The following is a 22,024-nucleotide window of genomic DNA, read 5'->3' as shown; positions in this document are numbered from 1 at the left end:
TGAATATATTCTATTATTACTATGTTACTGAATATTGTAAAATACTATATTACTAAGCATCGTCTATTAATGCTATATTACTCAATATATTCTATTACTATATTAGTCAATACAGTAAAATAAATTATATTACTAGATATAGTCTAGTACTATATTACTGAATACAGTGAAATACTGTATTACTGCATGTATTCTATTAATACTATATTACTGAAAGCTAGATTCACTGTTGATCATAAGGATTCAGTTCTAACATGTAAACCATGAGTGCTGATGAGTTCCAAGTGCTGCTCACACACACCGACAGTCATACAGAGGCACCTACTGGAGCGTCTCTATTGGCGGGAAAACCTGAAACCAGTACAGCCAGAGCAGCAGTCTCCATCATTTCCTTCTACGACCTTCGTGCTCTTTCTTATCCTTCCAGATTCTCTCTCCAGCTGCACATTTTCTCGCAGAACTTGTGAGAACCTAGAGCGGAACCACCCTGGAGCGATGGGTGGCAGGGGGCAGCTCATCACTTCGAGGGGGGGACACACGCTCCCGGCGACTTTGGCCCACGGAGGGTGTGCAGAGAGCGCCGCCAGTGCTGTTCCCAGTGCTGGGCTTCCTTCCTGTGGGCGTCCAGCCGCTGCTCTGCTGCCGCCAGCTCCACCCTGCACCTCTGCTCATAGCGCTGTGCACAGAAACACAAACGGGCGCTCAGTGCGACCCTCACAACCACAACGTTCGCCTCTGCAAAGATCTCACGGAACTAGATGTTCTCCTTTCCCACTCACCTGGTACACGGCGTCCCTGGTCTCCACTGCCTGCACGTGGCCCATTGTTGTTTTGCTCGTTGCTATGGAAGCGGTCTCTCTGCACGGTCGCTCCAGGGTTCCCATGCTGAAGTAGCGAAGCCCGGGCCACGTTCTGTTTTGGACCGTATAGTCATGTGGTGTCATTAGTGATCTAGTGGAGCAGCAACTCACACGTTCAAGTCAAAGTTTCGTCATTTTAAAAGACCATGAGTGCAGCCCATGTTTCCTTAACCGCATTTCTGTCCTCCACTCCAGAGATTGGTGGGGCTCCAATAAATGTGTGGGAAATACTGCACTAAATAAATGTAAAAGGTTCTGTTACTGTGCTGACAGGGACATGGATAGCAATGCTGCTGAAACACGCCCGACACACACCTGATACACACCTCGTCCCCGCTGAGCTCACCTGCCTGCTCTCTGTGTCGGGGCACCGGGGCGACTCCTCTCCGCAGGGGATCTGCCTTCTCGCTGTCTGATTAAAGTCATCAGATCCTCTTTCTTGGCTTCGGACTCTGAAAAGAAGGAAACATTTCTATGATTTCGTGAGTCGGATCACAAACGATGTCATCAGCAACCCGAACGCGTGGGAAATCCCCCCCGCAGAACAGCTGTGACTGGAGCAATGAGACCTACGTCCAGCCTCAACCTCATCGGTGACCGGGAGGCCGTCCAGCAGGAAGAGCAGCTCCTCGGTCAGAGAGGCCAGTGCAGCGACAAACTTGTCCGCACGTCTGCTCACACATGTCTGGAAACGAGATTCAGCAAGGACACAGATGTACAGAGTATAGATATGGAGTGTGTAGATTATGGTGTATGGGGTGTCAGGGGGGGGTAGCACCTCTAGTGGATGAACATGTCGTGCCCTCTTCAGGGCGGTTTGTCCACCTTTGGTCCCCACCTGATGCTCGGCTCTCACCTGTGGCTCCTCGTAAGCTGTTTTCATGCGACAGCGGCCACAACCCGGGCCACGGCTTCGACAGGCCGGCTAAACCAGGTGAGGGTAGCCGATGGGCCTCAAACCCTCGGTGAGTTAGGGGATCTTCACCCAAGCATGCGAAGACGGATTTTGGCGGACTGAACGGATGAGACCCACGAAAGGTCCAACGGTCAAGAAGGCGGTCTCTGTAATGCTATGGGAGTAATCTCAGACAGAAAATCCGGAGTGGAACCCCGAAGGCGGATGGATGTTCTTGACACCCTACTGGCAGCTCCTGCAGTCAGACTGACGTCAAACGTATTGCATTGCTTTCATTTGGAACACGCCAACTCGGCCGAGGGGGGGATTCTGATGATTGGGCATCTCAGGACCCCCGAAATCATTGCCCAGGTTTGCGCCTTGGAGAGGTCACTCCAACGAAACAATACGGGAGACAATAGATACCGGTTACAAGTTCTTACTCGATTGGCATAGAAGGAATGAATGCCAGGGATTGTCTCCGACGGTGGGAGAGATCATCGCGTCTCACTAGACAGCTACCGCCCGTCTCAAGCTGGGCAGCCCCCGGCCAAAAAGGTGCTGTCCCGCCACAGTTCACCTGCCTCACTGGGTGCGTGGGGTTTAAGGTTTTCAACCCGACAAGTGGACTGAAATTAAAGCACCAGGCAAAAAGATAACCAAGAAAAACAGGAAGGTCTTTAGGCTTGTCTGCTGGAATGTACGGTCTATGCTAACTGGCCTGACTGATAATCTACAAAATGTGAGTGACGCACGGAAGACTGCCGTAATCAACAATGAACTGAAGAGGGTTCGTGTTGACGTTGCCGCGCTGCAGGAGAGGATCCCTTATGGAGGCTGACTACACATTTCTCTGGCAAGGAAAATCAGACGGTGAACCAAGAGAATACGGGGTGGGTTTCGCTATCAGAAACGGTCTCTTGCAACTGGTGGAACTATGTCCGGGTGGATCAGAACGGATACTTTGCATCAAGCTACAAACCTGTGCCAGCTGTGCTCACCTAGTTAGCGCCTATGCACCAACCCTCGGTGCTTCGCCTGAAACAAAAGACCGGTTTTACGACGATCTCCATGCCGTCCTGGAACGCATACCTGAAAATGAGCAAGTATACCTTCTGGGTGATTTTAATGCAAGAGTAGGAGCTAATCGGGATTCTTGGCCCTCATGCTTAGGCTATTTCGGTGTGGGGAAAAATAAATGAAAACGGACAGCGCCTTCTGGAACTCTGCACATATCACAACCTGTGCATTACTAACACCTTCTTCAACACAAAACCACAGCACAGGGTTTCCTGGAGACATCCACGCTCGAAGCACTGGCACCAACTGGACTTGGTGATCACTAGGCGAGCAAACTTGAACAATGTCTTCTTTACACGCAGCTTCCAGAGCGCTGACTGTGACAGGGATCACTCGCTTGTGTGTTCAAAAGTTAAGCTGATGCCCAAGCAGTTACATCATTCGAAACCCTATGGGAAGCCCAGCATCGATGGAAATAAAGCACTGCATGTAGAGACGGCAAAGATATTCCGTGACTGCCTTGAGAAAACGCTACCCACCAGATGCGATACAGAAAGCGTCACCTCGAAGTGGGATCACCTAAGGGACACAATTCGCAACACGGCCTTGGCAGTTTTCAGGAGGAAGTCTAGGAAAGTGAACGATTGGTTTGAGGAGTACTCTGACGTGATGATTCCAGCCATTGAGAAGAGACGTGCCGCCTTTCTGGAACACAAACGATCACCCTGCGAGAACACCAAGCGAGCGCTGAGAGGAGCCAGAACAGAAGTTCAGCGAACAGCCAGGCGGTGTGCGAACGACTACTGGCTCATCTTGTGTAACAAGATTCAGACCCATGCCAGCTTCGGTCATCTCCGGGAGATGTATGATGGCATCAAGCAAGCTATCGGTCCTAGGCAGAATAAGACAGCTCCTCCGAAGTCCAAGTCAAGTGATATTATAACCGACAAAACCAAACAGATGGAGCGCTGGCTGGAATATTTCTCCGAACTGTATGACCTCGAGAGCACCGTGTCTGACACTGCTCTTGAAGCCATTGAACAGTTGCCACTCATGAGTGAGCTGGATGACCTGCCCACGGTGGAGGAACTCAAGAACGCCACCAACCACCTAGTTGCTGGTAAAGCTCCAGGACAGGACGGCATACCGCCAGAAGTCATCAAGTGTGCGAGAGACACTCTTCTGCAACCTCTCCATGAGTTACTGTGTCAGTGCTGGGAAGAAGGTGTGGTACCACAGGATATGCGAGATGCCACGACTGTAACTCTCTACAAGAACAAGGGAGACCGAAGTGACTGTAACAACTACCGTGGCATCTCACTCCTCAGTGTTACTGGGAAACTCTTTGCTCAAGTTGTCCTCAGAAGGCTTCAAAAAATTTCAGAGCGGATCTACCCGGAATCACAATGCGGCTTCCGTGCCGGATGATGAACTGTTGATATGATCCTCTCCTTGAGGCAGCTGCAGGAAAAGTGTAAAGAGCAAAGGAAACTCTTGTACGTCGCTTTCATCGATCTGACAAAGGCGTTTGATACCGTCAGCAGAAGTGGGCTTTTCTGGGTTCTCAGCAAAGTCGGCTGTCCGCCTAAGCGACTTAAGCTGATTCAATCCTTCCATGCTGATATGCAGGGCACAGTCTGTTTCAATGGATCGACATCTGACGCTTTTAGCATCAAAAGTGGTGTCAAGCAGGGATGGGTGCTTGCTCCAACTCTTTTTGGGATCTTCTTCGCAGTGCTGCTGAAGCAAGCCTTCGGAAATTCCACAGAGGGGGTTTACCTACACACCCGATGTGACGGGAAGCTGTTTAACCTCGCGAGGCTTAAAGCCCGGTCAAAGGTACGGAAGGTTTTCATCCATGATGTGCTGTTTGCTGATGACGCTGCTCTGGTGTCACACACACAGGAAGAGCTTCAGCGGCTGATGGATTGCTTCTCTCGTACAGTTGGGGCCTTTGGTCTCAAGATAAGCTTGGAGAAAACCAATGTTATGGGACAAAGTACCCCTCAACCTCCATCAATCTCCATCGGCAACTACACGCTTGAGGTCGTTCACGCATTCAATTACCTCGGGTCGACCATCACAGATACCATGTCACTGGAGCCTGAGCTCAATAAAAGAATAGAAAAAGCCGCCACGACTCTGTCCAGTCTCAGCAGGAGAGTGTGGATGAATGTCATGCTCTCCAAGCGTACTAAAATCAAAGTCTACTGTTCTTGGAGTTCTGCTCTATGGAAGTGAAACGTGGACTTTGTATGCCCACCAGGAGAAAAGACTGAACGCATTCCACCTGCGTTGCCTCAGACGCATCCTCCAGATCTCGTGGAAGGACAAAGTTACTAACAGTGACGTCCTTAATCAGGCTGGATTGCCAAGCATGCAGACCATCCTTAGGCAACGCAGGCTACGGTGGCTAGGGCACGTCCGTCGGATGGATGATGGAAGGATCCCGAAAGACATCCTGTATGGGGAACTGGCCTCTGGTGTACAACCAACCGGACGGCCTCATTTGCGCTTCAAGGATGTGTGCAAAAAGGATTTGAGAGAGCTTGACATTAATGTGAACGGCTGGGAGGAGCTGGCAACTGATCGTTGCAGCTGGAGGCGGGAACTTCATCAAGGTTTGGGACGTGGCGAACAAAAGCTGCGACTACAGGCTGAGGAGAGGCGAAGACGCAGGAAGGTCAGGCTTCAAGTGGAACATACGAACGGCACCCAGCACATCTGTTGCAACTGCTGCAAGGACTGTCACTCTTGATTGGGCCTTCACAGTCATGGCCGGCGATGCAAACCACCGTGAAGCGGACAAAACCAAGGCGCAATTCCATGGTCTTTCTAGACTGATGGATGCCAAAGAAGATTATATATACAGTAGACAGATATATAGTGTATAGATATATAGAGTACAGATACAGAGTGTATAGATATATAGAGAATAGAGATGGTGTATAGATATTTAGTGTGTACATAGGGAATGTACAAATATATAGTATATAAATATATAGCTTACAGAAATAGCGTATCGATAGAGTACAATTACAGAGTATTCAGTTACAAAGTGTATAGATATATAGAGAATAGAGATATGTAGTGTATAGATATTTAGTGTGTAGAGAGTATACAGATGTACAGTGCATAGACATACAGATTGTGTAGATATATATCTGCCACCTTTCTGTATCTTGCATCTACCATTAGTTGTAGTAACATAGCTGAGTATTAATCAGTTCTGATTTTTTAAAACTGTGGGTGGTTGAAAAAAAAAACTCATGTAGTGGGAGAAGATTTCGAACCTGCAGCTCGAGCTGAGCGCGCTCAATATCTCCGTCCTGCTCCCTCTGCCTCTCCTCCTCAGCAGCACTCAGCGCCTGCAGCTCTGCTCCGTAGGCAGGGAGGCCCCAGCGCGCTCGCACCTGCAGCACCTGCGGATAGGAGGGTCGGTACTGGTGAATCTGCTTCTCCGGAGACTTGGGTTCGAGGTCTTTATTGTGTAGTGTTTCCTCCCAGGTGCTGCCCTTCTACTCTGAATCAGTGGGACCCCAAAGCACTTTGCTTGTTCTCACCAGTCTTTGTAGCCAATTGGCGCTAACACACACACACACACACACACACACACACACACACACACACACAGTCTCCCCTCTTGAATACACCCAAATATAATTACAGTCAACTCCAGAACTATTGGCACCCTTGACGAAAAAGAGGAAAAACTGCTCTATAAGATGAACAGCAGACACAACAGGTGATATTTTGGGTGAAAACACATACAACACAAACAATGATCCATCGCCATGGAATGAAATGTGAGTTAAAGAGATGCTTAATGAGGTGATTAAAAACAAATTAAAAATATTTTCCTACAGTAATGACTTTCCCTGATGGAGCTGCAGGTGGCGTAGAGGTTAGAGCTGCTCCAAGGACCTAGGTTCAAATCCCCTCTCCTGCTGTAGTAGCCATGAAACACGGTACTTACCCTAAAACTGCTCCGCTACAAGAATTTCCGAGCTGCATGAGCAGGTAAAATTGTGGAGAAAAGCATCAGATCACCGAATACACGGTAATGGTGTCACACAACCACTCGCCTCCCCCGAGCAGCTCAGGGACACAGAGACCACCCGCACCTTCTTCCTGTCCAGCGTTTGCTGGCTCAAGTCCAGGCGCTGCTCCACACCCTTCATGTCCTCAACCAGCACATCCAGATGTTGCTCTTGCAGCTGGGAGATGAGCAGCTGCACCATGTGGGCCAGATGTCTCTCAAAGCTTCTCAGCAGCGAGCAGAATCCTGTAAGGGGATGGAACACATGCAGTGTAGAAAACACACAATTTAGGGTGAGTACCCTACTCAAGGGGACACGGTGACGGAGCGGGTTTGACCAGGTCCTGCTCTCCGGTGGGTCTGGGGTTCAAGTCCCGCTTGGGGTGCCTTGTGACGGACTGGCATCCCGTCCTGGGTGTGTCCCCTACCCCTCCAGCCTTACACCTTGTGTTAGGTTAGCCTCCGGCTCCTGTTCAGACCAAGGGTACTACAGCTGGAGCAGGGACTTGAACCTGTGACCTTCAGGCTCAGAGGCAGTTGCTGTAACCACTGCACTGTACTACCAGCCATCCAGCTTCTTTGTGGTTGTTGCACGTCTGATTCAAAGCCATGTGACACGGTGTCAATGTGGACCGTTTCCATGGCAACGTCTCGTAAACGATCCTCCCGTCACGGGGGGTCCCACGCACCTTGCAAGCAGCTGCCGTGCTGCTCCTGAGCCTGACTGCGGTAGAGAAGGAGCTTCGCGTTCATCTCCTCGGCGCACAGGTCAAAGGTCTCCTGCAGGACGAGCGGTCGAGAGACGGGCCGACGCTCCTTCTTCCTGTAGAACTCCTGCTGAGACCCCGGAGCAGAGCCACACGGCACTTTTACCTTGCGCCTCTCGTTTCTTACCGCAGTCGGTCGTTCGACTCGTTCGTTTGCGGGGGAGAAATGAAACTCTAACCTCGGCCAGCGACAGCAGAAGATCGCTCGCCTTCCGCAGGATTCCGAGGACCGAACCTTGGAAAGTGGCACTAAATGAAACGTGTCATTCTGTGAGCGAGTCAGAAGTGTTGCCACCCTCTGCAACGCGTCCTCCTTCCAACGGCGGAGCAGGGAACTCACGTTGCCGCGCTCTCCGCTCCGCATCCCAACACCTGGGATCTTCTCTGAGAGCGAGACGCCCTGGAGAGTCTCCTCGTGCTGCGATGTGACAGACAAACCCAGAATGTGCCGCATTTCTTCACAGGGCGAAGCCCCTCACGGTCACAGCAGGTGGTGCAGCGGCTAGAGCCGCCGCCTCCCACTCGAAGGGTCCCACCTGAGGCTGTGACACCCCTGCGGTACCACGGTAAGTTCCCCCATCCACAGAAGAGGCTGCTGCTCACCTCGGGCTGCTGACGGACTCTCGGCGGATGGTGCCCGGCGCCAGCGGGCTGGAGGCGCTCCCCACTCGTTCTCGCTGCCTGGGCGCTGGGAAAACCCGGGAAAACCCGGGAAAACCCAGTAAAACACAGTAAGGGTAGGACAAAACAGCTGCTGAAAAAGGAACAGGGAAACACCGGTACAGTTTACTCCAGTTTAACTGCTCACACGTTGCCTGTCACGGAGGATTTTCGGCAAAATGTTTCGGGAGCTCTGCTGTGGGAGGGAACGTCGAAACGGAAGAAGGTGACACGACGTTTGAGTGGCGCAAAGCGAAATACATCGATAAGTACAATCACACCACTTGTATGCATTTCTGTCTCGTATATTGTGGGACATTTCTTGCCACATCATCACACAGCAGGATGAGGCTCTCTGTCAACTCCAGGAGAGGCGTCACAGGGTTACTGTATCCCCGGAATACTGAAGTACCGCACCACTGAGTACACTAAGCCAATGTACTTCTGAAACATGGTAAATACTGAAAAACCCGAATATGAAAGTTCTTATTCCATCGTTTCCCATCCCATCAAGTGACAATGTTACTACAATGTTACGTATCATTAGGGAACAGGCCCCCACCCCGGTCTCCACTCGTGTGCTCCGTGCAGCACTGAGTAGGAAGAGGCAATTTCACCTGTCCTCGCAGTCGGACCTCCTGCTTCTGGACTCGGATGGACGTCCTCGCGAACGCACGGGTCGCCGAACCTGCGCAAAAAAGCAGCCGTTTCAGGTTCTCGAGTGACTCGCTCGGCGAAGGTGCTGTTCCGGGACACACGCCGCGCACTGAGGCTTCCGCTGGGACGTTCCGGGTCCATCCCTCCAGCCGAGGGCAGCTGGAACCTGTCGGCCCCGTTACTCAAACCCGACGGGAACCTCCGGGGTTCTGGCTACAAAGTGGCTGCGGAAGGAGGCTCTATGTCCTCTACCGAAGGAGCTCCTGGATCACTGCCACGGCCGGGTCGTCCAGGGGGCTCACTCCGGGACGGCTGGGCCGCAGAAGGGCGAGGGCGCTCGAGCCGCTCGCCGGTCGGGACTTTGTAGATGCAGGTACCGCGGGCAGAGACACCACCATGGAAGGGTCCTGAAAGCGAACAGTGTGACAGCCGCTGTAGAACTAACGTCATTGCTAGAGCTTTCAAATGAAAGAGAAGATGGGCAGATCTATTCCTTCCACCAGTAAAAACTATATTAAAGCTGTGAACATTGTTTCTCGTTCACATATTAAAACGCTTCATCTGTATAAAAGTGACTTCGGTACTCGAGCAGTTTTTCTAACCGGATACTTTTTACTTTTATTCAAGTGTTGTATCGAAGTGAATTTTGCTTTACTTTTTTACTCTCATCTCGGCAAATTTTTTGGATGAGCACTTTAAGTACTTTTTAGACAATTAACAGTATTTTTACTTGTGCTGCACTCAGCTGTGTGGTTCCACCGTTCGAGTCTTACATTAAATCTACATGCGGTTTCAAAGGTAAAAAGACTGAACCTCATCACGTCTGCACCCTCGTTGGCACAAAGGAGCCGCGCCGTTCTCGCCGTCTTACCGTCACGCTTCATGACGCTCAGAGATGCTCTGAGAGGGGAAGCGCGCATGATACTGTCACTGGCCACCTTGGGACAGCGTCGGTTTGGGACACGAGTCACACCCAACACGTGCCTTCGAGTACATTTCCATCAGTTCAGAAATACCGATCTGGATTTATTTCACTTGTAATTAAATCACTGCTGCTGAACTGCCATTCCACATGGAGAATACGCTGGAACGCGTGAGACACACACACACACACACGCACCCCGTGTGCCCACACGACAGACTCACCACGCAGCACTCCAGGTACTGACACCTGTCCTTCAGCTCCTCAATGAGGGAGCGCAAGAAAGACATAAAAGCATCCGGTGCTACAGTCTGCAAAACACACAGACACAAGATGTGAGTAACAGGAATAGAAAAGTGCCGACTTGAAGATGTCAAATTTGTGTTGTTTTGAAAAGCTGTTGCATCTCAGGGGTGCTCAGCGAGTAGAACTGTTGTCTCATAGCGCCTGGGTGGTGCGAGAGGACGTGGGTTCGATCCCCGTTCAGTCTGTGTGCAGTTTGCACGTTTTACCTGTGTCGGCATGGCTTTCCACTGGATGCTCTTGTTTCCTCCCACACTCCAAAGACATCCTGTTTAGGTTCCCCCATAGTGTGTGAATGACACAGAGAGAGTGTGTGTTCCACTGATGTATGGATGAGTGACCCATGGTAAGTAGTGTATCTAGCAGTGTAAGTCACTGCGGTGAATAAGGTGTGTGGGCTGGTAACACTACACAGAGTTCACTGGAAGTCACTTTGGAGAAAAGTGTCTGCTAAGTAAATAAATGTAAATGTAGTGTTGTGGTCATGTGGTGCTCAGGAGACAGAGGTACCTTCTCAGGGGGGCTTCCTTTGGTCAAACTGTCAATCATTCTCTCCAGCGCTGTCAGCTTCCTGTGGAGCTTCATGTTCTGCATATTGCTGTTTGCAACCTGGGCAATCCGGGGGGGTGTTGGGGTGTTGGGGCATCATGAACACGGGAGACCGAGACGCCGACGTCACGTACAGAAGGACGACGGGTTACAGCCCAACACACCTCAGCTTTAATCTGAACCTGTGTGTCCAGAAACACTCCTCGCACTTTTTCCAGGAACTTGAGGTCCAGAGCCACAAAACGACATTTCTCCCCCAACTTCTGGGTCACATCTTTTGCCTGAAAAGAGCGTTGCAAGTATCAGCAGATCTTTCAAAATGCAGAGAAACGCAAACGTGCGAGATGTACGAGTTTCTCACAGCAGCGCTTGAGGTACCTGCTGCAGACACCTGAACTCAGCTCCATCCAGGTCCGACATCAAGGCCTCGTCCGCAGAGTCGATGTGTTTGATGGTCTTTTCCAGGCGTCTCTGGTACGATTCGGCCTCTCTGGGTGAGAAGTTCCCCCCATCTAAGAAGAACCTGAAAGCATGAAGAACACCTTCACATCTGCATTTACTCACTCGGCAGGACGGAAAGGCAGCCTCTGCTCCAGCCAAACGCAAAGAGCAAGACCGACCGCTACACCGGGAAGCGGCTTGGTCAGAGGATATCAAGCGGCAGGTGTGGCCAATCATCTCAGGAAGAAATACATCGCAGCCTGAGATGCTGAGAGAACGAGAAGAGGAGAAGAAGTTTGGGGAGTTGGAGGAGGTCCTTCTTAAAGGGGCAGAGCCGTTCCGAAGGGACCCTCGCCGCAGATTGAGAGCCTGGGTGGGGGTGGGTGTGTCGAGACACGGGTTTAATTTACCTGAAGGACTGGATGAGCTGTACGCTGCTCTGTCTCAAGGCCTCCAGCTTCAGCTCTACGTTCTGCCGGAAGTTCCTCTGCGACGTCCGAACGAGGGCCGTGTGCTTCTCCAGCTTACTCCGCAGGCGACCGCGCAAGGCGGCCAGGCTGGGTTCCCGGGGGGTAGAGGAGCACCGGGGACACGTCACACACCTCGACAAGACCAGCTTACCAAAAAACACACGCGACTTTCCCACGGCGCATCGGTGTTCTCACGCATCAGACTTGCTCGCAAGGGCCACGACTCCCTCCATGCCGTTGATCTGGGCCAGGAAGTCCTCCGTAAGCGTGAACTGCCGCATCCGGAGCTCCTGGAAGTCGGCGCGACACTCGGCCAGGGCGGACCGGACGCCCCCGCAGTGCCCGTTCACACGGCGGTGGTGGTGCAGCAGCTCCGCTGAGGAAGGTGTGGAGGTGAATGACCTGCCCGGCATCGTTCCTACCATCCAAAGGTAGGTGTGTGCGCGTGCGCGTGTGCGCGCCTCACCAGCACGAATGTTGTGGATGTCCATCTCCACCCTCTTGGCTCGGGGCTCGTGGAGACGAAGACAGAGGTCGAGTTCGCACCTGAGCTTCTCCTTCTTTGCCTCCACGGCGTCCAGCGCATCCTTCGCAGCTTCTTCGCACCACTTCTCCAGGTGGTTGAAGAACCCGAGTCTCACGCTGCGCAACAGGACAATCGGAGAAATTTCTTGCATTTAATGAACCGGAACGCTCTCCTCCACTCGGACGTATAAGCCAATAACTAATATTAATCATATATTAATTAGAATTTTTTTTCACTGACAGATTCTTTTCTATGCTGTTTTATTGTTGGGTTGACGGATTGATGTTGAAATGCGAGTTTTTTTTCTGCTGCAACAACTGTTGTAAAACTGAATTTCAAGTTAAAATGATCACCTGAGATGTTAATACAACCATTATTTAACATGTGGAAATATTGCATTAGAAGGAAAGCGAGTCTTTTCTTCGTCCCACTGACATCTTTCAAGGTCCTGTTTGTTTTTTTTTTTTTTTATTTTGTTTTATTCTTACTAGAATTTTGCAACTAAAGAAACAAAAATACATTTTCTTTTCTCACGTGAACTTATTATTTGACTCCTGTGGACTGTGGCAGTTATTTTCTCAAGGGTACTAGAGCTAGAGGTGGGACTCGAACCTGCGACCCTGGGGCCCAAAGACAGCACATGTAACCAGTACCACCAGCCGCTCTGGCGACTGACATTTACATGACATTTTCGGTGTTACACTGTGTTCCTGCCTCAGTGCGTCTCTGCGCGTCACTGCGAACCAGTGTTGCCGTTGCTATGGTGAAACGAAACATTAATCAGTACATTAATGAAAAATGTGGTGAATCCACTGCGGTACAACTGCGGTACGGTCTCTCACTGGCTTCCTGATCCCTGTCTCTCTCCAGAAAGCTGCAGCCAAATTTTGGGCTCCTGACAAATACCTCCAGATAGCAGAGAAAGAAGCTTCCAGAAGGTCGTTTCTTCTCTAGTCTATTTCTGCTCTCACTGTGATCGGAAACACTTAAGGAGGGAACGGTGGTGAAGCTCCTACTGTCTCTGCAGCTCAGGTACGAGACTCGCCGGAAACACCAGGGGTTCGACCCCGGGCACCGACACCCTCGGTCCTCCGAGATCCGCCCCCTGCTCCCCGAAGCCGCGCCCGTGGTACACGTGTCCCTTCGAAGTCGCGAATGTCTCCACCTGAGAGGAGGAGAACACCTGCTGGGTGCTGCGATCTTCTCCGCCGCAAAGAAAAGCACTTTGGGCACCGCAGCGGCCATCACCTGCTGCGGGGGGTCCTGCTCCTCGGCTCGCGGGGGTTCGCTTGCTCCGCAGCTCGGCCTTTCCGTAGGCTCACCAGTCGAACCTGGAACATCTCCGCAAGTCACGAACTGGACTCTCGGCCACATGGAGCGATATACATATTCTGACGCGAAGGTTGGACAGCAGTGCACTGTATCGTTCGCAATGATTTTCCAGTGCAGAGAAAGACAAAAGCAAATCTTACCAAAACTACGGGAAGCGGAACATCTGAGAAGGTCTTCAGACCCCTACAAAACATCGTTAAGACTTTCTTAGTGTCCAAGATTGAAAAAAGTGTCTTTTATAGCATTGTGTTTCCTGCCAGAATGTTCCGGCAAAGCAGAGTTCCGGAAAGAGCCGGAACCCGTACCGTTCTGTAAACCTCCTTGACTCCGAAGAAGCGACTGACTGCCGCGCTGTAGGAGTGCAGCTCCTCCAAGACTCCGACCGGGTACTTCTCCACAGTTCGCAGCACCTCCTCGTAACCGCTGATGCACCTGCAAGTGAACGCCTTCGTGAACTTGACGTCCTTCACCACAAGTGCTGTAGGACAGCGATGGTCTCCGACGACCGAAAAGCTCGAGAAAAACGTCGATCGAGCAAGATTACCGATCCTTAATCTCCCCCAGGCTCCGTCGAACCTTGTCCAGAGTGGCCCTGAGGGTCTCCTCTGAGCTTTCCTGTCTCAGCATGTCCATCATCACATCCAGGTGGGCCTCCTTCTCCTGGAAGGGAGCGCAAGCGATGCCCACTGCGGTAAAAGGGATACCGCGGTGCGGCGCGGACTGAGGTACGGACAGAGCGCTGACGTTTCGGGAAGCGCGTCGCGTCAAAACACGGTTCGTCACCAGTTGCTCGGCCGTTCCTCAGGAGCACGAACAAAACGCTGGTGATGATCGGAGACCGAAGCGCTGATTTAGACCTTTTGCTGATGTTCTCGATGGAATGAGGAGGAAGAACAGCCTGTTTTCTGACCTGGATCTCCTGTTGGTGGAGATGCTGAAGCTCCTCCAGCTGGACCAGCAGGTGCCGCTCCCTCCTCCGCAGCTCTGCCGAGTGACGCTCCCACAGGTGCGTAGCTCCTCTGGCAAACCTGGCGAGCGACTTGCTCCACTGGCCGGTCTGCGTGGCCACGGCTTCGAAGGCTCTCTGAAGAAGGACGATGGAAATGATCCTGATTGGTTGTCAGAGCAACCATCTCCAGGACAAACAGGGAGCAGGACGTTTGTTCCGACACCGTAATGCTTCACTAGGAATATAGCTGACACTTATTTCTATTTATACTTCAACTTTTTGATGTTACTATACCAATGTAACGATTACATGGCTTCATGTAAAAGACGGGCTCGGGTAGGGCCAGACGTCGGTTCGCGACTCACTTTGTTCACAACTTCAAAGTCGCTCATAAGTCACAATCGATGGAAGTGACATAGAACAGATGTCCCTTCACTTGTTCACCGGCTGAGATAAATAAAAACCTCACATAAAGCAATGATAAATAAAAATACTCTAACATTTCCATCCATTATCAATAATGTACCGTCGTCGTACTTTCCGTTGCATCCCGTTGTGTGAAAAGGGTTCTTTTATTTTCGTGAGCACATTTTTCACCGTACAGCACCTCGTTATGCGAGGGACACATAGTGTTTATTAGTGCTTTATATTTGGCTGCATATTGATGTGTTCAAGGAAAATATTAATTTTTGCATTTTACAGATGTTATATTATATAGCGGGTGGCGTGGTGCCACAGCGAGTAGCGCTGCTCTCTCAGCGCCTGGGTGGTACGAGAGGACGTGGGTTCGATCCCTGCTCAGTCTGTGCGGAGTTCGCACGTTCTCCCCGTGTCTGCGTGGGTTTCCTCGGGGTGCTCTGGTTTCCGCCCACACTCCAAAGACATGCTGTTCAGGTTCACTCAGCATGTGAGTGACACAGAGAGTGTGTGTGTTCCACTGATGTATGGATGAGTGACCCATTGTAAGTAGTGTATCTAGCAGTGTAAGTTACCGCGGTGAATAAGGTGTGTGGGCTGATAACACTACACAGAGTTCGTTGGAAGTCTGCTAAATAAATAAATGTAAATGTATATTACTCTGTGTTAGCAATAATCCATCAGCCCATATACATTTAGTCCACATTTGACCTCTGCGGGTTCCCGGCGGTCAGGAGCCCAAATAGCGATAATAATAATTGCAGCGAACAGTAGAGAACAGCTGAAAACGGCAAAAAATTCATTCTTACATCCACGGCCTCCAGCCACCGTTCCGACTGGTTCTGGTAGAAACCAACAAGGTGCAGAAGCTCATTACTGACAACACCGTCAACGTCAGGCGGAGGGAGACCCAGCGCTGCACTTTCCTCCTATACAGACACAGACGGGACTCTTTGAGGCGCGCACGCTCCTCGTCCCGCACGGCCCGCTAAGCACAGACCGTTTCCAGAAAATCGACAGCAAACAGAACGAGACGGAACGCAAATCATGACAACACGAAGCACCGTAACATGTTCCTAAGTATTACAAACATCCTGTACATACTGCGTCGTTCACATTTTGGCCCTCGCTCTTCCGTCGCTCACCTTAAACTTGTCGACCTCGGCCAGACAGTCCTGCCACGTGCTCTCGCACTGCAAGCGCAGTTTGCCCGCTGAGTCCATGTGCAAAGAGTCTGCGAGAAATGAGAAGAGCGGCAGGAGAAACACGCAGAGCGTCAGAACCAGAAAGGCCTGTAGAGAGAATTCCGGCGCTTTACCGCGGTGCTCGTGCGGAGCATTAATATAAAAGCTGCACGGGCGCCATAGAGCTGAGGGTGCGGAAGCTGAACGGACGAAGGCCTTTGTTTTGGAGGGACAGAGGCGCTACGGAGACGGAGAGGTCGGAGGGAAGGTCTGGAGACCCGGAGCAAATGCAAAGAGCTGGAACAGAGGACAGAAATGGCGAAACGGCTGGAACGGAGCAGATACGGTAAAGACGGGAGCTACCCACCGATCTTTTCATCGACTGCAGCCAGAGAGGAGCACCACTGGGCCACCAGCGCCTCGGAGCAGGTTGGGGGCGTGAAGGAGCTGGGAAGGAAGGAACCGGAAAAAGTTCTATCGGTACTGCTGTGCACAAGCGACAGTAGTTAACGCTCTCCGGGCCACCGCCCTCTGGGATACACCTCATGGACGTCACCTGAGTGCCTGCAAGGCCGCCATGCGCTCCTCCCCCAGGGACTCCTGCGCCATCCTCAAGCTCTTCAGCGTCACCTCCACTTTGCAGAGGTGTTGCGTGGGCAGCTTGTCCATGAATTCCCTAATCGCACGGTATAACACACAATATGGTGCATGTAAGTATTTGTTCGGGGAACCAAAACCAGCACGCGTGGTGTTTACTGAGCTGCGTGAGTCAGTCCTTTTTTCTGGGGTACGTGGATTTACTGGTCAACACACAAACGGTGCGTGTTATGCAGTGCTACGCTGTGCCATGCTGTGCCACGCTGCGCCACGCTGCGCCACGCTGCGCCACGCCGCGCTCTGTTGCGTTGCCTTGTCTCGTAACGCACCGACATACCTGAACCTGTCAACCGCAGCTCTGACCTTGAGGCTCCTCCACTCCTGCACCCGTCCCTCCCAGCGAAGTCCGCGGAGCTGCCGGCTCCGCAGGTGCCTCTCGGTCAGGTCGGCCACCAGCTGGGCAGCGGCGCGCCGGTTCTCCAGCGCCGCCCGGTTCACCGCCTGAGGGGAGAGAGCCTCATGCTCTCCGGTGTGCTGCTCTGCACGACCGGGCCTCCGTCGCAGAGGTCGGCGACACGGAGGAGGCCTACCGTGGCTTCGCTGTCCGCGAGCCGTCGGATATCGCGTGGCCTCGCGTGGCCGATCGTCTCCAGGATCCCGGCGCACCTCTTCAGCAGAGCAGCAGCCTCGGAAAAAGGGACGCAACGAACGAGCGACTCAAATGCCAAGTTCGCCTCGACAGCCACGCGCTCCAGCGTTCGTTCGCACGTGCGGCCCTCACCGTGGCCGTTCTCTCACGTTCGTACTGGTTCAGCGCTTGGTCCAGCTCCTCGATCAGCTTCCGCTTCTCCTGAAACTCCCGACTCACGGAATCCCGGAGCCCGTTCACATCCTGTCGGGGACACGGCGGCAGCGGTCGATCTGCTCGCCCGACACCTGCGAGTCCCTCTTAGCGCGGGAATTAGGGCTGAACGTTCGCTCACCTGAAGGCTGAGCATCTCGAGGTCGGAGATGTTCTCCATTCTCCGCATCTGCCTCTCCACGTTCTCGTCACATCGTGACATCTTCCTCAAGAGGTCTTCTGCTCTGTGCTTGATGAGCATCTCAAAGTCCTAGAGCAGAGGTTCACCTTATTAAATCATTGAACACGGCAGCTTTTCTTATGAAAACACAAAACATCCCCCAGAAACAGCAGTTCGCATACAGTCCGCACCGAATCCATCTGGACAGAGAGCCGAGGCCGGGTTTTATAACTCGGTAAACCTACGCAATCACCTGGGGCTTCTGAACTAAAAGAAGGAATCTTGGAAAAATAAAGAAACCCCGGCTACCTTACACTGGTGAAAACATGGTATAAGGCATCATGCCTCTGAAATGTTGCAGCTCGCCAGGTCGCATTTTCTCTGAAACAAATTGTCGCTCTACACTGCAAATAGTAAAATGTTACACCGTAAGACCGTCTTCCCTAAGCGGGACTGTACCACGGTAAAGCGTAAGACCCCGGCTGAAGGACGAGAAAGCAAATAACACTGTTTCTGCGTTTCTCCATCAGCCCCTACCCCTGTATCGTGACCCAGGTGACCCAGGTGAGACCCAACCTGACTGAGAGCGGCCAGGCTCATTTGCATATCGGCCACAGCCTTCATGTGCTCCGTGTGCTTCTTCTCCTTCAGGCGCTCAACGATCTCAGATCCTGCCTTCCCCGGCACTGCAGAGCAGAACGCGTGAAAAAATTCACAAATATCCAAAGCATCTTCCTGTGGTCATGCGGGCGCTTGGAGAAACGACATACAGCAACTCCTTCGTGTCATGGAGCTCAGTGTGGTGCTGCTCTTTTATATACAGGCGTCACACCATTTATTCCAAGTCTATCCGAAATTTTGGCACGATGGCTCTTGGCTTTTGATACCCAATTTTTGATTTATAGAAGGAAAAGTCAGTATAACAAAATTTATCCCCAACATGTCCAAAAAAGTGAGATCCGTGCATCGCGTGAGACAACTGGAAGTTCAGTGATGTACCAGAGTTGGCGGATCTGCATCCAGCTGCTTTAAGAGAGTGTGGTATTATGGGAAGTGTGTGAAATTCCACAGGACTGTCTCTTGGCCATACTTGGTGTGTTCTTTAATTGAATGACTGCGGAGACAGCGGCGCGATTAGCAGGAACAGTTTAGCCGATGGGTTTTGGGGTATGTATGTGTATTTTACATTTACATTTATTTATTTAGCAGACGCTTCTCTCCAAAGCAACTTCCAATGATCTCTATGTATGTAGTGTTATGAGCCCCCACACCTTATTCACCACGGTGACTTACACTGCTAGATACACTACTCACACTGGGTCACTCATCCATACATCAGTGGAACAAACACACTCTCTCTGTCACTCACACACTATGGGTGAACCTGAACAGCATGTCTTTGGACTGTGGGAGGAAACCAGAGCACCCAAAGACTTACACTGCTAGATACACTACTCACACTGGGTCACTCATCCATACATTAGTGGAACACACACACTCTCTCTGTCACTCACACACTATGGGTGAACTTCACAGCATGTCTTTGGAGTGTGGGAGGAAACCATAGCACCCGGAGGAAACCCATACAGACACGGGGGAACATGCAAACTCCACACAGACTGAGCGGGGATCGAACCCACGTTCTCTCGCACCACCCAGGCGCTGTGAGACATTTTAGCAGCAGTGTGCAGTTTTAGAAAGTTGTTCATAATAAATGCAGCAGTGCTGAATGAAAATGTGTTTTCTATTTCCCTAAAATTGGTGGGGGGGCACAGTGGTGTGGCAGGCTTGGCCAGTGCCCACTGTGTGGCGGGTCTGGGGTTCGAACCCTGCTTGGGGTGCCCTGTGGTTTGTCTCCTCCCCCCTCGGCCCTGCGCGCTGCATTGTTGGGTTAGGCTCCGGCTCGCCGCAACCGCGTTCGGGACAAGCGGTTGTTCACATCGGTTGGTTGGTTGGTAAGTTAAAATCAGGGGTTGACAGGTATATAGATGTAATATAGTGTTCTAGTGATATTTGGGAAAATTTATTTGTGGTCTTTGATGGGCTGGGAAACATTATTATTTTTTCCCCATTCAAAAAAATGGGAAATAGGCTTCTGGTATCCCAAATTCTGACATATTCCAATATCTATTTTCAGGAACATGTCAGAAAATTGAGGGATCGCCGCATTTCAGTTCATGAAGGAGGGCTGGGACTGAGTGCCACATTGCGTAACTGGATCCTGGATTTCCTCACCAACAGACCCCAGCGTGTGCGGATTGGCAGAAACACCTCCTCCCCACTCATCCTCAATACTGGCACTCTACAGTGAAGCGTCCTGAGCCCGGTGCTGTACTCCTTGTTCACACATGACTGTGTGGCCGGTCACAGCTCCAACACCATCATAAAGTTTGCTGAGGATACCACCGTTGTGGGTCTGATCACCAACAACGATGAGACGGCCTGCGGAGAGGAGGTGAGGCTCCTGGCAGAGCGGTGCCAGGACAACAACCTGTCTCTCAATGTCAGTAAAACTAAGGAGCTGGTGATTGACTTCAGGAAACAGGATACAGTTTGTGTACCCATCTACATAGGAGGGGACGTTGTAGAGAGGGTCAACAGCTTCAGATTCCTAGGGGTCACCCTCACTGCAAAACTCACATGGACTGAGCACACAGCATCGACCATCAAAAAGGCCCATCAGCGTCTCCACTTCCTCAGGCATCTGAAGAAAGCCAGGATGTCCACTACAGTCCTCACCACTTTCTACAGGTGTGCTGTAGAGTCCGTCCTCACCGGGTGTGTTACATCCCGGTGTGGCAGCTGCTCCGTACAGGAAGAGAAAGCCCTACAGAGGGTGGTCAAAACAGCTCAGGAATCATCGGCACACAGCTACCAGCGGTCGAGGACACCTACACCACACGCTGCTTCAATAAGACGATGCGCTTCATGAAAGATCACAGTCACCCCGCACGGGCACTTTTCTCTTCCCTGCCGTCTGCAAAACGGCTCAGGTCTATTCGAACCCGGACAACTGGGTACAGGAACAGCTTTAACCCACTGCTGTAAGAGTATACAACACTGATCAATGTACCACCTTTAGTAACTAGAGTTGGACTGCTCCACCCAAGCACATTGGTAAATTACACTGTCACTTCAAGCATTCTTATTCTCATTCTCTCATTCTGAGTTCTCTGGCTGTCAACTGGCATTATTGTTACTACTGTTACCATTATTTATTGCTATTGCTGTTGCACTACTCACTGCCATTGTCATTATTTTGTTTGTGCAGTATTTCTATTGTCTTTGTCCATAGTCTGTGGAGAAGCATTCAGGAAGATTTTCATGATACTTGTACACGGTACTTGTATCTATGACAATAAACTTGAACTTGAACTTGACCTTGAAAGAGCTCCATTTCACACAGTGTTTCCCATGAGTGACTTGAAAAGCTAATTGAAGGAACAGGGTTCAGTTGCTCATGAAAGTGGATTCTGATAAAGTGGAGTAAGAAGAGCACATTTGGAAATCTGTGCATAAAACCTGCGATTTAGAGAGAACACTGAAGAGAGACCAGACTCACCAACAACATCAGGCAACATTCGAATCTCTTCTGCAATCTGGTCCTCATCCTTCACTTTGGGTTTGGCTCCTGAGGGCGTCTCGTGCCTGAGGACACACACACACACACACACACACACACAGACCATCGCATATTTATGGTTCACACTTAGCGCTGCTATTTCGGGCTCCCATGAGCACATTCCTCAAAATTTTAGCTCAGTTTTTCTACTATCGGAAGTAAGTAGGAGGTAAGAGCTGTACCAAGAGGTCACTTGGCCGGACCGAGGTTCTGGTCTCCTGAGTTCCGGAAAGAGGCCACTGCGCTCTTCGCATCTCCTGGATTCCTGCAAAGTTCTGCACAGCTGGACCTTAAAGAATAAATACTAATAATTAATATTACTAACAATATTTTTAGTTATTCTCCTCTTGAACTCGGGAGGAATGCTTGAGTTATTCCGTTTCACTTTTATTTCGACGAACAGAACAATTCCACCTTTCCTATAAATAAATTTATGTTGTTTCTTTCATAAATACTTTATTATTTCCTTTTTCTTTTTGCAGGGAAGAAAAACCTGGACGTACAATATTTGCCGCGAGACTTTTCGGCAGGAAACGACATTGTCCCCCCCCTCGATCTGAGCCACATTGCCCACAGTGATTTAGTGTGACCTCCGGATGCTCCATCATGACTTTTTCGAACAGCACGAGGCTCACAGATCAACATCAAGAATATCTGGACTAATAACTTAAGACTAACAATAGAGGAGCTGCAGCAAAGTGAGCGCCAAGAACCCGAGATGCATCTAAAAAGGCCCTCGTTGCACAAAAATGTTACCGTGTGTCCGCAAAACCGCGCCGGTACCTTATCGGG

The 22,024-nt window shown here is 51.0% G+C and overlaps 1 protein-coding gene across 1 annotated transcript; it reads right to left on the bottom strand.

The window, feature by feature from the left end:
- Positions 1-325: 325 nt before the first annotated feature.
- ccdc180 (coiled-coil domain containing 180) lies at positions 326-21,512 on the bottom strand. The gene is made up of 36 exons (XM_029247505.1): positions 21,415-21,512; positions 21,173-21,258; positions 18,187-18,296; positions 17,572-17,700; positions 17,370-17,480; positions 17,179-17,274; positions 16,926-17,089; positions 16,548-16,667; positions 16,359-16,438; positions 15,953-16,041; positions 15,617-15,736; positions 14,352-14,525; positions 13,986-14,101; positions 13,747-13,873; positions 13,582-13,624; positions 13,358-13,440; positions 13,126-13,274; positions 12,050-12,225; positions 11,779-11,959; positions 11,524-11,670; positions 11,051-11,195; positions 10,837-10,953; positions 10,634-10,732; positions 10,045-10,131; positions 9,151-9,305; positions 8,859-8,929; positions 8,185-8,269; positions 7,922-7,999; positions 7,761-7,830; positions 7,504-7,648; positions 6,900-7,060; positions 6,069-6,197; positions 1,434-1,545; positions 1,207-1,312; positions 780-912; positions 326-676 (listed from the first exon to the last, which is right to left on the bottom strand). The coding sequence occupies exons 2-36, from the start codon at positions 21,189-21,191 to the stop codon at positions 518-520; spliced, it is 4,086 nt and encodes a 1,361-aa protein (XP_029103338.1). The 5' UTR covers positions 21,192-21,258; positions 21,415-21,512; the 3' UTR covers positions 326-517.
- Between the last annotated feature and the right edge of the window lie 512 nt (positions 21,513-22,024).

This window comes from Scleropages formosus, chromosome 21, assembly GCF_900964775.1.
Source record: "Scleropages formosus chromosome 21, fSclFor1.1, whole genome shotgun sequence".
Taxonomy (NCBI): domain Eukaryota; kingdom Metazoa; phylum Chordata; class Actinopteri; order Osteoglossiformes; family Osteoglossidae; genus Scleropages; species Scleropages formosus.
This window is presented reverse-complemented; position numbering and strand designations above follow the sequence as displayed.

Bases quoted from the DNA above. Each gene is read 5' to 3' on its own strand.
- ccdc180 (XM_029247505.1), bottom strand. The intron at 13,441-13,581 runs GTAAGATTTGCT...GAGATGTTCCAG, and splicing joins TTCCGCTTCCCGTAGTTTTG to GTTCGACTGGTGAGCCTACG. The intron at 7,649-7,760 runs GTTAGAGTTTCA...GGGTCTCAGCAG, and splicing joins TTCTGCTGTCGCTGGCCGAG to GAGTTCTACAGGAAGAAGGA.